Source organism: Haplochromis burtoni, unplaced genomic scaffold (assembly GCF_018398535.1).
Source record: "Haplochromis burtoni strain Fernald_Lab_line unplaced genomic scaffold, NCSU_Asbu1 Contig_167, whole genome shotgun sequence".
NCBI lineage: Eukaryota > Metazoa > Chordata > Actinopteri > Cichliformes > Cichlidae > Haplochromis > Haplochromis burtoni.
The window spans coordinates 1,164,717-1,177,845 of NW_024582528.1; the positions used below are offsets into that span (position 1 = coordinate 1,164,717).

At 40.2% G+C, this 13,129-nt stretch overlaps 1 protein-coding gene across 1 annotated transcript; it reads left to right on the top strand.

Annotated features, from left to right (window-relative positions):
• The first annotated feature begins 567 nt into the window (after positions 1-567).
• On the top strand, positions 568-2,169 carry LOC121815263. The gene has a single exon (XM_042225303.1). The coding sequence runs from the start codon at positions 798-800 to the stop codon at positions 1,830-1,832; it is 1,035 nt and encodes a 344-aa protein (XP_042081237.1). The 5' UTR covers positions 568-797; the 3' UTR covers positions 1,833-2,169.
• Positions 2,170-13,129: the final 10,960 nt, after the last annotated feature.

Consider the following 13,129-nt stretch of genomic DNA (forward strand, 5'->3'; position numbering starts at 1 on the left):
TGGTTACATCTTCAACATAAAGAGGCGTTTTTACATCTACGTGCACAACAGAGTGGAACGCATCAGGCGATCCACACAAGCTCACCAGTGGCATTATGTGCCCACTCACTTAAATCCGGCTGATCATGCCACGCGCGCATTACCTGCTGAGCAGCTTTCTACCTCCACATGGCTCAGTGGACCTGCTTTTCTTACCAAGTCAGAAATAGGTCAATCTCAGGCAGAGTCGTTTGATCTTGTAGACCCAGAGACTGACAACGAACTGCGTCATGAGGTAACTACTTGTGTTACCACTCTTGCAAAGGATGTTCTCAGTAGTGCCAGATTCGAAAGGTTTTCTAGTTGGAATGTACTACTGAAGGCTATATCTAGACTCCGACACATTGTTCAGTCCTTTAAGCAGAACATAGAAGGCGCCTGTCAGGGCTGGCACAGCTGTAGTGAGCATTTAACCAAAAAGCAGCTCGATCAAGCTAAGATCATTATCATTCGCGCTGTCCAAAGAGGAATCTATGCAGAAGACATAAGACAGCTTGAAAAGAGTATGCCTCTCAAAAGTTCAACTGAACCCATTTCTTGACACAAATGGAATCCTCAGAGTGGGTGGGAGACTAAGACGAGCACAGTTGACTTCAGATGAAACAAATCCTATCCTCATCCCTGCCAAACACCACCTTGCCCAGCTCATTATAAGACACTTCCATGTGAAAGTATGCCATCAGGGCAGACATTTTACTGAAGGAGCAGTCAGAGCTGCAGGCTTTTGGATTGTGGGAGGAAAAAGAGCAATAAGCAAAATGATATTCAGCTGCGTGACATGTCGAAAACTAAGAGGCAGACAGCAGGAACAGATTATGGCTGAGCTACCAGAGGATAGGCTGTCCACTGACCCCCCGTTCACACATGTAGGGCTTGATGTGTTCGGGCCCTGGTCTGTCACCGTCAGAAAAACGCGTGGTGGGCAAGCGGATGCAAAGCGATGGGCAGTCATATTTACGTGCATGAGTACACGGGCCATTCACATTGAAGTTGTAGAATCAATGGATACGTCATCATTCATCAATGCCCTGCGTCGTTTTTTTGCCATTAGAGGTGCAGTCAAACTTCTTAGGTCCGATTGTGGGACAAATTTTGTGGGTGCCTGCAAAGAGCTGCAAATAGACAAACAGGGCTGCTACAACAGCAAACTAAACAGCTTTCTTGAAGACTCTGGCTGCAAATGGCTATTCAACCCCCCATATGCGTCGCATATGGCTGGCTCCTGGGAGCGAATGATTGGGGTCACGCGCAAAATCCTTGATGCAATGCTCCTAGAACACAGGAATGCAAAGCTTACCCATGAAATACTAGTGACCTTAATGGCTGAAGTCACTGCAATAGTGAATGCTCGTCCGTTAACAGCAGTTTCTGCAGATCCAGATAACCCAGTCATCCTTACCCCAGCCATGCTGCTCACGCAAAAGGTTACGACCCCACCAATCCCACCAGGTCAGTTTGGAAACAGTGATCTGTTCAAAGTTCAATGGAGGCGCGTACAATACTTCGCTGATGTCTTCTGGAGACGATGGAAAAAAGAATACATCTCAGGACTTCAGGACCGCCGCAAATGGAAAACAGTAAAGCCTAACCTACAAACAGGAGATGTTGTTCTTTTAAGAGAGACACTCGAACATAGGAACAACTGGCCACTTGGACTTATCACCAAAACCTTTCCCAGTGAGGATGGGCTTGTAAGGAAGATAGAGGTGAGGATTTTCCGCAAGGGTGAAAACAAGTGCTACATAAGGCCTATAAGTGAGGTTGTGCTATTGGTGTCTAAGGATTGTACTTAGAAGCAGAAACTTTGTTTCATTGTATGTCACTTGCCTTTTACATGTTAGTTGAGGGTGACATTCCATGGATGTCAGGCGGGGAGTATTCTGCCCCTCGGTTGTTACTTTGTTGGGTTTCTTTGGCTGGCGCATTTCTCAGGTTTCCCAATAGTGGGCAGTATTACCCCTTCAGTTTGTGGCTTCTTCTTTGGTTGTTTGGTGTGCACTACACTGCCCCCTTTGGTGATGTGTTGTAAGCAGCAGAAAAAGTTCACGCAGGCAGTGTGAGAAAATGCATGGAGCAGAAAACAAGCTGCACAACTTTAAGCCCAGTTTACATCGTTGGGGAGTTTGTTGAGCCATACATTCACCTGAGGGCAGCAGAAGGTCATAAATACATGTGATAACTTTTAGAATTTGTTCAGTACAACATCAACACTATTGGGTTTCCTGTCTTGTGGCCATTAATACATGAACTGTTATGATCTGAGTGGTTTTTATGTCCCTCCTTTAACATTGTGTGTGTGTGTGTGTGTGTGTGTGTGTGTGTGTGTGTGTGTGTGTGTGTGTGTGTGTGTGTGAAATAATTAACGCATCAAAAACCTCAGGCAAGGTTGTATTATTTGATCTTCCATCACAGCATTAGCATGGCTAGAACCAATATTTGTTTCCATTGCTAATTAACAAAACGATTAAACAACAGATACCCCCAAGCCAGATTTTCTAATTTAGTGTTTTGTGTAACTAACGATGAAAAGTATAAAGGTGTTGAATTCAGTGTTGCATATTCAGCATATGTAGCTTTAATTTTTGGTTTTGCAAAAATCAAAGAATCCTATTACATTTTATTTTCTTAGTCATATTAAGAAAATTATTCATGTAGAGGGAGAAGAAAAATTGTGAAGCTGGGCTAAAAGTTTGGAGGTGTCGTGAACACTACTACTATTAAAATGCACAAAAAGGACAAGCGTGAACACAACACTGTTAACAACTTGCAAGCATATGCAGAGAGTGATGTTAAAACTGAACGTATGCTGACCCGGGCCCAGCAGCCAGAGCCTGAACTGTAACAAGTAGCAAAGGCAGTGATGACCAGGTTTGTAGCACTGTAGCCGTCTACTTGTACATGTTTCTGCAGCAGAATTTCAGCAACAATCACTTTGAAGTTTCTTTGGGTTATTTTTGTTCTTAAACTTTTTATTTGTATTGTCAACTTTGTGTTCACATTAAAATAAACCTTGTATGTGTCCTCATTAGGTTTATATTGTAACACATCCTGTAACACAAAGCTCATGTAAGTAGTCCAATGAATCATTTTCTCTGGGGCAAAATTAGGTAAAGTAACAAATTCAAAAATGAATTCAATACAAATGAAATAAATAGCAAGCGATTGTAGGTGAGGGGGAGGGATGAACCTGGCACCTTCAGTGGCTGACAGTGGGGACTTAGCAGCAGCCATCATTTTGGTGGTGTTTGGCTATCTCAGCCCTCAATCATCTTTTAAATCATCAGAGGGGTGCAGCTGCCTGCAGAGGAAAATCTTCTCATGGTTTGGATAAAACTGATCCAGTTTCCTCAAAGTGTTTTAAAGTGCCACTCACTGCTCCCTCCGAGTCGTGATTTGATGCTGAAAAAGCCCTGTGGCCTCAGAACACCAATTTTACTTCTCACACTTTCATTTAGTTCTTATGTGTAGTTGAACAAGTCTCTGATGAATGCACCAGTAAATTCTCTCTGAATAGCATCTAAATTCTGCCTCACTGAAAGCACACAGATACTCAAAATTTGCATTAACTTTATTGTTCACCTAGAAATATTATACGATCTATACGAAAAATATTTCTTTGTATGACTCCTTTTGATGTGCTCCTAGGGTTTTGGATGCTGTATTTCTAATACATCCTTAAAAACCTAGCACAAGTGGGCAGTCTACATCCATTTATGATAATTGGGTGCCTTGAAAAGCGCTACATAAATCCAATTCATTATTATTATTATTATAAGTCAGAGAACCCATAGCCTCCTATTGAAGAGAAATGTGCTGGATTTGTTTACTACTGGACTCATTCAGCAGCTACAGAAGCAGCAAATACTGGGCTGTATTTGTTTCAAGGATTAAAGCAGTTTATTTCAAAAGCACAGAAAACAAAGAGAAAAGAAACAGCGTGCAGCATGTTCTTAGAGGACTTCAAGGACTCCCATCTCACAGTACAGTGAGTATGTTCAGTTATGATCAACATGATACCTTTCATTTTCTGTCAGCTAAAGAGACAGAAAGGTGATGCATGACAAGAGGTAAGAACAGTGCAGGGACAAAATGTATCTGAGACAAGTTTGAAATAACAGAACAATAAACAAGGTGCTTAATATTAAGGCAGATAAAAGTCAGTACTATCTCACTTGTTTCATAAATAACTGAAGTCTCGTGTTTACGTACCTTAACAAGGTTAACATGACGATAGAGCAGTTATATAATGGAGTAGTGGATTAGAGATATTGATCTGAAAATAAGTGAGCACGCATATATATATATATATATATATATATACTGTATCTTACTATACTGGTGGGGACCAAAGTGGATTTAGTGTCAGGGTTACAATTGGGTTGTGATTAGGCATTGAGGCCATTTTTCACACTCAAAATGTGGTTTATGTGTGAAGCTACATTTGAGTTAGGTTTAAGTGTAGGGTCATTCATTTTGGATGGTTAGGGTAAGCAGCTAGGGAAAGCATTATGTCAATGGGATGTCCCCACAAGGATAGCAAACCAGACGTGTGTGTGTGTGTGTGTGTGTGTGTGTGTGTGTGTGTGTGTGTGTGTGTGTGTGTGTGTGTGTGTGTGTGTGTTTGTAATCTGCAATTGGCAAGTGTTAAGCTGTAACACTGAGGTCAGAGGTCAAATGTGACACATGGGTGGAAAATATAAATTTGATATTTACAATCATCATATACTAGTATCATTTTCAAAATGTTGCCAATGCTAACAAAAGCAGGAGAATTTTAAGCAAAGTTTTCAAGATAAAAGAAAGTTCGACCTTAATTCACCCTGAGAGGTCAGAGGTCAAATGTGACATGATAATTTCAGTCAAAGTTGCTTTAATATCTATATGATGTCAAAACAACCAATGACAGTAGTTTTATTATCACTTTGACCTTCAGATCAATCTGTTAACCTTGTAGTTGAGGTCAGAGGTCAGATGTTACTTTATATTTTACATCTTACATGGTACTTTTCATATGTTTACAATATACACACCACAGTCTACAAGACTCTTTGTTCACCTTGAAGATTCTTGGTGGATGTAAGCAAAATGTTAATGGATTGTTAACTTGACTCCACTCTGCACCCCTGCAAAGTTTTATTATAATTCATTCAAACTTTTCAAGCTTGCCATGCACACAAACACAAACTCTTTGTCAGATGTAATTATACTATGACACATATCACTGATTTCCATAGATTTGTAAAACATAAAACAGAAGTTGTTTAATTAGAACCTACAAGAATAATTCATAAAACACCTTTCAGAGAAAACCTTAGCATCCAGGCAGGGTCAGGGTGAGCAATAAATGGGTACATGCTATAGTCACATATAGTCTGAAACAGTCTCTTTAGTGACCATCAACAAGGAAACTCTTAATCAGGTCTGTTTATAGAACTTTACCTTCACCAACAGAGACTGACAAAGAAAAATGACTCCAGAGGCGAATAACGTAAAAATAAAAGACTGCACATAAAAATCAGAAACAACAGCAGTTCCTGACATCCACATATAGTTGCTGAGTCTTGTCTTTGAAGTTCAGCACTCTTGAAGAAGTACTTTAACTAAGTATAATTGAGCTGATAGAAAAAAAAAGTCACTTTGACATTTGAAAGCTGTGTTCTGTCATCCAGTTACTGTAATGGAAAGGAAATTTTGTGGAAGCTTGAAGGAGGGAAAGTAGGAAACCTGACATGGAAAATTATGTTGGCATATGTAAATAAAAAGTGCTCTTCTCCATGACTACGAATTAGTGTCAAGCAAAGATTATGATGCAGAGCAACCCTTCTCCATTTTCTGCTCTTGTTTCTGTCAGTCGTCCAATCAATCTTACTGTCTGAGGTTAATAAAATAATCCTTCATGCTTTGGTAAACAGTTTGACCTCATGAGAATCCATCATGTTTTTTTTATGTTTAATAAAGATGTTTAGGCATAGCACTGACCTTCAGACTGCTATGTATGAACATTTGATCCAGTTAATGCATGATGAATTTTTAACACACATGCTGCTTCTGGCAGTGGGTTCATATATCAAAACAAAACAGAGTGTGGAGCTGTATACCTTGTAGTTTCTATATTGCCATCTACCCAAATATTTGCTAATTAGCTCAGAACAAACATTACAACAGAGCAAATGTGAAAGCAAATCAGCCCGAAAGGAAATGCCTGGGTATCGTCAAGGTCAGTGCTGTGCAATGGGACTCATGCTGTTGATGCGCCACTCAGTCTCTGAAGACACTTTTAGTGCTTTTACGTCAGTGTTTTACATCAAGTGTTATTCCATCCAGGAATGGCAGCGCAAAATGCTCCAAAGTCGGGCAAAATAGGAAAAAATAAGTGTAGCTACTCAAGCTTTGGCATGAAGGCGGAGCATCTGTTGGGATAACAAGCCTTGAGTTGAGTTGAGTTGAGTGGCACTGCTATTTAGTTTAATGTATTTATTTATATATCAAATCACAGCAACATTCATCTCACATTATATTTTAAGGTAATGACACCACAATAATACAGAGAAAAGCCTGATAATCATAGGACACTTATGAGCACGCACTTGGCGATAGTGGGAAGGAAGAGCTTCTTTTTAACAGGAAGAACCTGCCAGCTGAACCAGGCTCACCAAGGGCCGCAACTGCTACTGCAGTGGTATCGTTCAGGGTGCTGAACATTTGAGCCAACATTGGCTTTAACCACTGCTCGTTCTTTCTAATAAGATGGGTTTCCAAACTGGGACCAGTGTAGCCAAAAACTGCTCGTGCTACTTTCTTAGGCTGTGGATGCCTGTGGATTGTATTGATTCTTTCACCTTTCACAGGAGCTTATCGCTCTGTCATTACTTCCTGTTAATCAGTCAACATTTTGCTTTCAGTAGCCTCATGTTTGGGTCCTTCAGTACTTTCATATACATAAATGGTAAATGGCCTGTATTTATATAGCGCTTTACTAGTCCCTAAGGACCCCAAAGCGCTTTACATATCCAGTCATCCACCCATTCACGCACTGGTGATGGCAAGCTACATTGTAGCAGACAGAGGCGAGGCTGCCAAACACTGGCGCCACCGGGCCCTCTGACCACCACCAGTAGGCAACGGGTGAAGTGTCTTGCCCAAGGACACAACGGCCGAGACTGTCCAAGCCGGGGCTCGAACCAGCAACCTTCCAATTACCAGGCGAACTCCCAACTCTTGAGCCACAATCGCCCCATAACTCTCCAGAAGTATTTTACAAAAGAAAATTGGTGGTTTTGTGGTGTTTTTTCAATTATTTAGACTTAGTGGCGATGTTACAGACATGGCCTGGTATCGAAGTCTCATGAATATGCACCTTTATTAGTTGATCGTTGACAGGTGAGTAGCAGGGAAACATGCCCCCCCCACTCACACACACTCACACTCACACACACACACACACACACACACACAAACAGAAAGTGAGAAAAACTAGCGGAGAAAAAAAGAAAAAAGAGGCACGAGTCAGCAGGGACCCTGACAAAGGTGGCATTAATCAGGGTGAAAAAAGTGCTTTTCAAAAGTTTTGTTTTATCACATCTATGTTACAAAAAAGATTTTTTTAACGAAACTTGTGTTGTTAAAAGAGTGCCATAAATCTGCGTGAGGGCATTTGCATGAGCAAACCTGCTGTTCAGCTTGAACCACATGCCTCCTCTTTGTTCCTCTGAATAACGACAGTTCCTACTGATACATAAAAAGTGGCAAAAAACAGAAAAGCTTGCTATAAAAATTTGATCATCAGTTCAGTTTTATAATTGAATTCCAAACCCCGGCTCATTCGATATTACGCACCACTCAAAGTTAGTCCTCTGCATTCTTTCTTAGCTGGCTGACACAAGCTTGTGCTTTTTTTTTTTTTAAGACTACAACTTTCAGAAGATGGAGAAATGAAATGAAGCCATTTGTGGCACATTAAACCAAATCCATGTCAGACATTGTGCCTCTCACTCCCTAGGCATAGCAATTTAGGCATTTGGCTCTGAAAATCCTGGCCAAATAATGTAGCTGCAGCTTTTATCGTGTGATCCCCAAGAGCCATGCATTCAGCTAGCTGTCAAATTATACATGCAATGAAAAAGCACATAGAAATCTGATCCGCTGAATCACCACATTTATAAAAGCCCCAGGAGTCATAGTCTCAGTTTGTTTGCTGAACTCATGAAGGTGTATATGTGGTTGGTGAATGAAGGCGGATAATGAGTGCTTTTTGAGCATACTGATGGATCACTTTCATACTGTAATGATGAGAGCTGCTGTGAACGGCTCCAACTATTTTACATACAAGTGATAAAATATGCAATTAGCTGGACCATCCATCACACCCATTATGCATTTATACTCTGAGCGTAAGAACGCATTGATTAAATGCACCACCGTGTGTTGTATTCCAGGGTGAGAGGTTTTGGTAGCCTGACCAGCCATGAATCATCCTTAAATGTTTGGCACGTTTTGTAGTTTTGCTTCTGTATGCCACCACTGTGAAGTCAATATTTGGTCAAAATGCAGACTTTCAGCTTCATTCAAGGTGTTTTGCAAAACTGTTCTGTTTACGAATTGCAGCTATTGTTATTGTTATGTCTTCCATGGTGTTCTTCTCATGCATCTCCAAAACTATTTCAAGGTATTTATTGATGACCTATGAGCAAGCACTGATGACAGTGGGAAGGAAAAACTCCCTTTTAAGAGGAGGAAACCTCCGGCAGAACCAGGCTGTTGTTAGTGGGAGTGAGGGAAGGGAGACAGGACAAAGACACCCGGTGGAGGAGAGCCAGAGATTAACAATAACTCATAATTTAATGCAGAGTGGTCTATAAACGCGGAGTGGTTTACACTACCAGTGCCTTCATTTCATCTTTTGCAGTGAGCTGAACTGAAGGCAGTTTTATTTGGCCTCACCAACACCATGTTTAGCCATTACATGCCAACACTAGCTGGATTTACAAATCCTAAAATGATTGTACTTAAAAAAAAAAAGAAAACCACATTGAAGGGAACCAACGCGCACTTCAGAGACACACATGCCAGGAGACAGAGCTCTCAGAGTACATCTATGAGAAGTCTTCGCCTTTTTATGACTCATTTACTAAAGATTCTGATTATACCTTACATTATACACTAAGTCATTGGTTTGAAGTTCACTTATATATAATAATAAATATTTATTAAGCAATTAAGTCATTTCACATTATTAGATCCACAAAAATAAATCTTAGACATCATCCCATCGTCCAATCAGTGCACACCAGATTCTTGGATCACGTCATACATTTTCAAAGAGGATCTGTATGTGCTAAAAAATGCTGCAGAACTGGAACAGGACCATGTTTTAAGCTTATTTTTTTGAATATTTGGTGTGTAATGTAAAACCTTGATCAACTACCATAAACAACACATGAACAGAAAGTGTGAATGTTTTGCTAAAGAGTCCAAGTTACTCAGTGGCAGAAACTCATAGACGTCACTCAGTTTAATTTGCAGGCCGTGTAATATGTGGTGGAGTAAAATTCTACTTTTACTGGTTGTACAGCCTGATAGTTTGGTCCGTGTGTGCTGCTCACAAACTGATATATTTAATTAACGGTAGTAATGATTCATTCGCATGTCTCTTTTTAGATGGTCACTAGGCAACACTGTGACACCATAATATATTATGCATCACTCGTTACTGAAATTAAATTAAAATGCTGTGATGTTTGCATCAGGTTCTAGGTAAATGCCACAAATGAGTCATTATAGCCCATTAGCTGACAGTTTCTAGGTAACATGTTGATGTCATAGCATGTGATACGTACAGATAAAAACCTTCGGGGGGCCTTAGGTGTACCTGTGTACACACCTGTGTGCCAGAGATTTTGTGTATTCAGTAAGATGTTTTGTAAATCCACTTTTTGTGTTCATACATTTGAAAGGAAAAGCAATAAACAAACTCAAACAAGAAGCAACAAGAGAAAAGGGCTTGACCTCAGGGAAGCTTCATCATTCATTATATGATCAGGGTCACTGTCAGTGCTCTCCTGCTGGTGTGTACCTCTTACTTTCACTTTATGTTGAAAGTGGGAAATAAAGTCCACAGTGTCTTTTTTGTGTTTCTCTAGTCAGTCCTCTCATGTAGAGAGCTGCACCTACACTGCCTATTATTTTCTATGCTGTCGCACAATGAGCAATTACATTTTTAGTGCACAATCATCGAATGCAGTTGCTTTTGTTTTCAAATAAATACCGTCTTTGCACTTGAACTCCATCAATAATTTTGAAATATTATATTGTAATATTGTTTTTCTTGTGGAGAAAAATGGATTTATTGCAGTAATTGTATTGCCCTAACAAATAAGGTAAGGCAGGGCTTCAGCCTTGCATTATAGGGACCAAGGGAGCTTTTCCATTCAAAGCCAGCAGTGAATTGAGAAGGAGAAGATAACAGAGCAGAGCTGAGGGTTGAATATTGCCTTGAAAGCCTGAAACATGAATCACTTTAAAAAGGCCCGCCGAGACACAAAGAAATAGCTGGAACACCAGCTTGGACACACGCAAATTCAAATGTATTAGTGGATGAAACTACACTATGAAAGAAAATAACAACTTTAAAGAAGAAAATCAGCTCCTGTGTGGTGTCTTTCCTTGTTTTCTTTGTTCCTTTTTGTTCTTACATTGTGTGTAGGTTCTTGCTTCTCCTCCTCCTCATTCTTTCCTCATCTTCATCTTCTTCTTCATCCCCTTTTCTTCTTTTCCCCTCTCTCTGTTCATTTTATCACTTTGGATTTCAGCTGCCTCATATATTCCCACAGATAGCAATACAAAGCAGTGAGCGGGAACTAATCTCCGATGTAGTTCATAAGGAGTGACATCTTTAGAAACAGTCTAACATATGGGAGGTGGGGCAGGTGGGGGTGAGGCGGAGGAGGATGCCAACGAAGCCCGCGGATTGCAGGAAGACAGGAAATTGTGGTAATGGTACACAGGGGAGTAGAGGGTTGAGGAAAAAAAGATAACGGAAAAGTTTTTGACTGTGACAAAGCCTATTACAAGATGTATTTTCCCATTGTTTTCTTCAGACACGACATTACCCAGCATTCTCAGGACGCTTTTTAAAAAAGCAGTTTTAATATACAAACATTTTTGTGACCTTTTCTCTTGGTTCTCTTCTTTCTTGTTCTTATTCTTTTTTTATATAAGTAGCACTAAAGTGCAAAATCCTACCAGTTTGTGGCTATGGCTGCATGTAACACTCTATGGTTCTCAGCAGGCTTTCACTTTTATTTTTACCTCTGAGAATGTTCTCCACTCTGCATGCAAAATGTCAGACTCAAAAATATGTATACAAGCAAGAATGCTTTTCGAGATTGAAGCTGTCATAAAAAAACATAAAATTAAAACTAAAACATGCATTCTATTTGCTCATTTCTCATGTTTTCATTCTAGCTAGCATCACTTTATAACCACCTCATGTCCTTTAAAGAAAATACAATAAATCCTTAATGTCCTAGCTATTAATATTTTGTCAAAAAAGAGGACACCTCCAGGGCTGAAAACCGCAGTTCTCCTAATGGCCACTTGGGGCTTTTACCAAACATAAATAATAGCACATTTTAGATCCACTTTACAGCAATATTGGTCTCAGCCAAAAATGTTCCTGTATTGGGCTATTTAAAAGAAAAAACACAACTTATGAGTGACTAATCTGATGATATGGGGATACAATCAGTAGCTTTAAGGGAAAATCGGCATTCCACAACTGGGTGAAATCAGTCACAAAAAACATGCTGCAGGAAAACACTCCATGTGATTCCTTTGGTTGGTAGCAGATTGCCACTGTCAATTCAATTCAATTTTGTTTATACCAAATCTCAACAACTGTTGCCTCAAGGTATTGCATGAAGACAGAAAATTGATACAAAGGGGAGTAGAGGGCTGCAGGAAAAGATAATGGCAGTCTGTTTGACAAGATGAGATCCTGCAATAACAGAGAGAAAACAGAAAATGAGATGATTATTATGAACAAACACTTGGTGAGAGTAGGAAGGAAAAACTCCCTTTTAACAGGAAGAAACACTCCAGCAGAACCAGGCTCAGGGAGGGACCAGCATGACTGGTTGGGGGTGAGTGGAGGGAAACTGGACAGAAGACACACTGTGGAAGAGAGACAGAGATTAATAATAACTAATGATTAAATGCAGAGAGGTCTATAAACGCAGAATCAAAAGGGGTTAGTGAAGAAGAAACACGAAGCCCCCAACAGCCTAGGCTTCTCGCAGTATAACTAAGGGAGGATTCAGGGTCACCTGATCCAGTTCAAACTAGATGCTTTATAAAAAGGAAAGTTTTAAGCCCAATTTTAAAAGTATGTCTGTCTCCTGAATCCAAACTGGGAGCTGGTTCCACAGACTGAGAGCTGAAGGCTCTGTCTTCAATTCTTCTTTTAAATACTCTTGGGAACAAAGGTCACGTGGTTTGCATGGAACTTGTCTAGTTGAGTAGTTGTAAAAGCTGAAAAAGTGCAACATGAGCCAGAAAAGGAGAGCGTTCACCTTCAAAATAAAAGTTCGATTTCCAGTGTCTTCCATGCTGGTTTTTGCCAGCCATTTGGGGAATACTAATTTTCCCTCATGGTGGCTACAGACTGATCTCTAGACTTGTGTGACTGGGGCCTCGTGGCAGACAAATTAGCATTGTGGTTAATGGTCATGTGACTACCACTGTCTATAAGCATCATCTCCATTAACTTAACCATGTTTGGGTCGTAGTTATCATCTGGAGTTTTTTTTCTTGGAGCTTTCTGACAAATACATTTGGCACACGTGTGCGGTACCAACCAATGAACAATTTTGTACTTCTGTTTAGGTGAGGGAACTTACACTCAGTCTGCATTTGTATCGGTCGGGGCTGGATTGACATGAATTTGACAACAGATTACTTTTCAAACTCACTTCAAATCTTCTATCTTGAGCAAAAGGAAATACACAGAAAGCTTTTATGCATCCTGTCTGAAACATTTCTGCTGGAGAACAGAATCTATCTGCTGCTCCTGTGTTGTGACGTCCACAGACCC

What these genes read in the sequence shown, in the direction of transcription:
- LOC121815263 (XM_042225303.1), top strand. Translation starts at nt 798, where the DNA reads ATGATATTCAGCTGCGTGACATGTCGAAAACTAAGAGGCAGACAGCAG.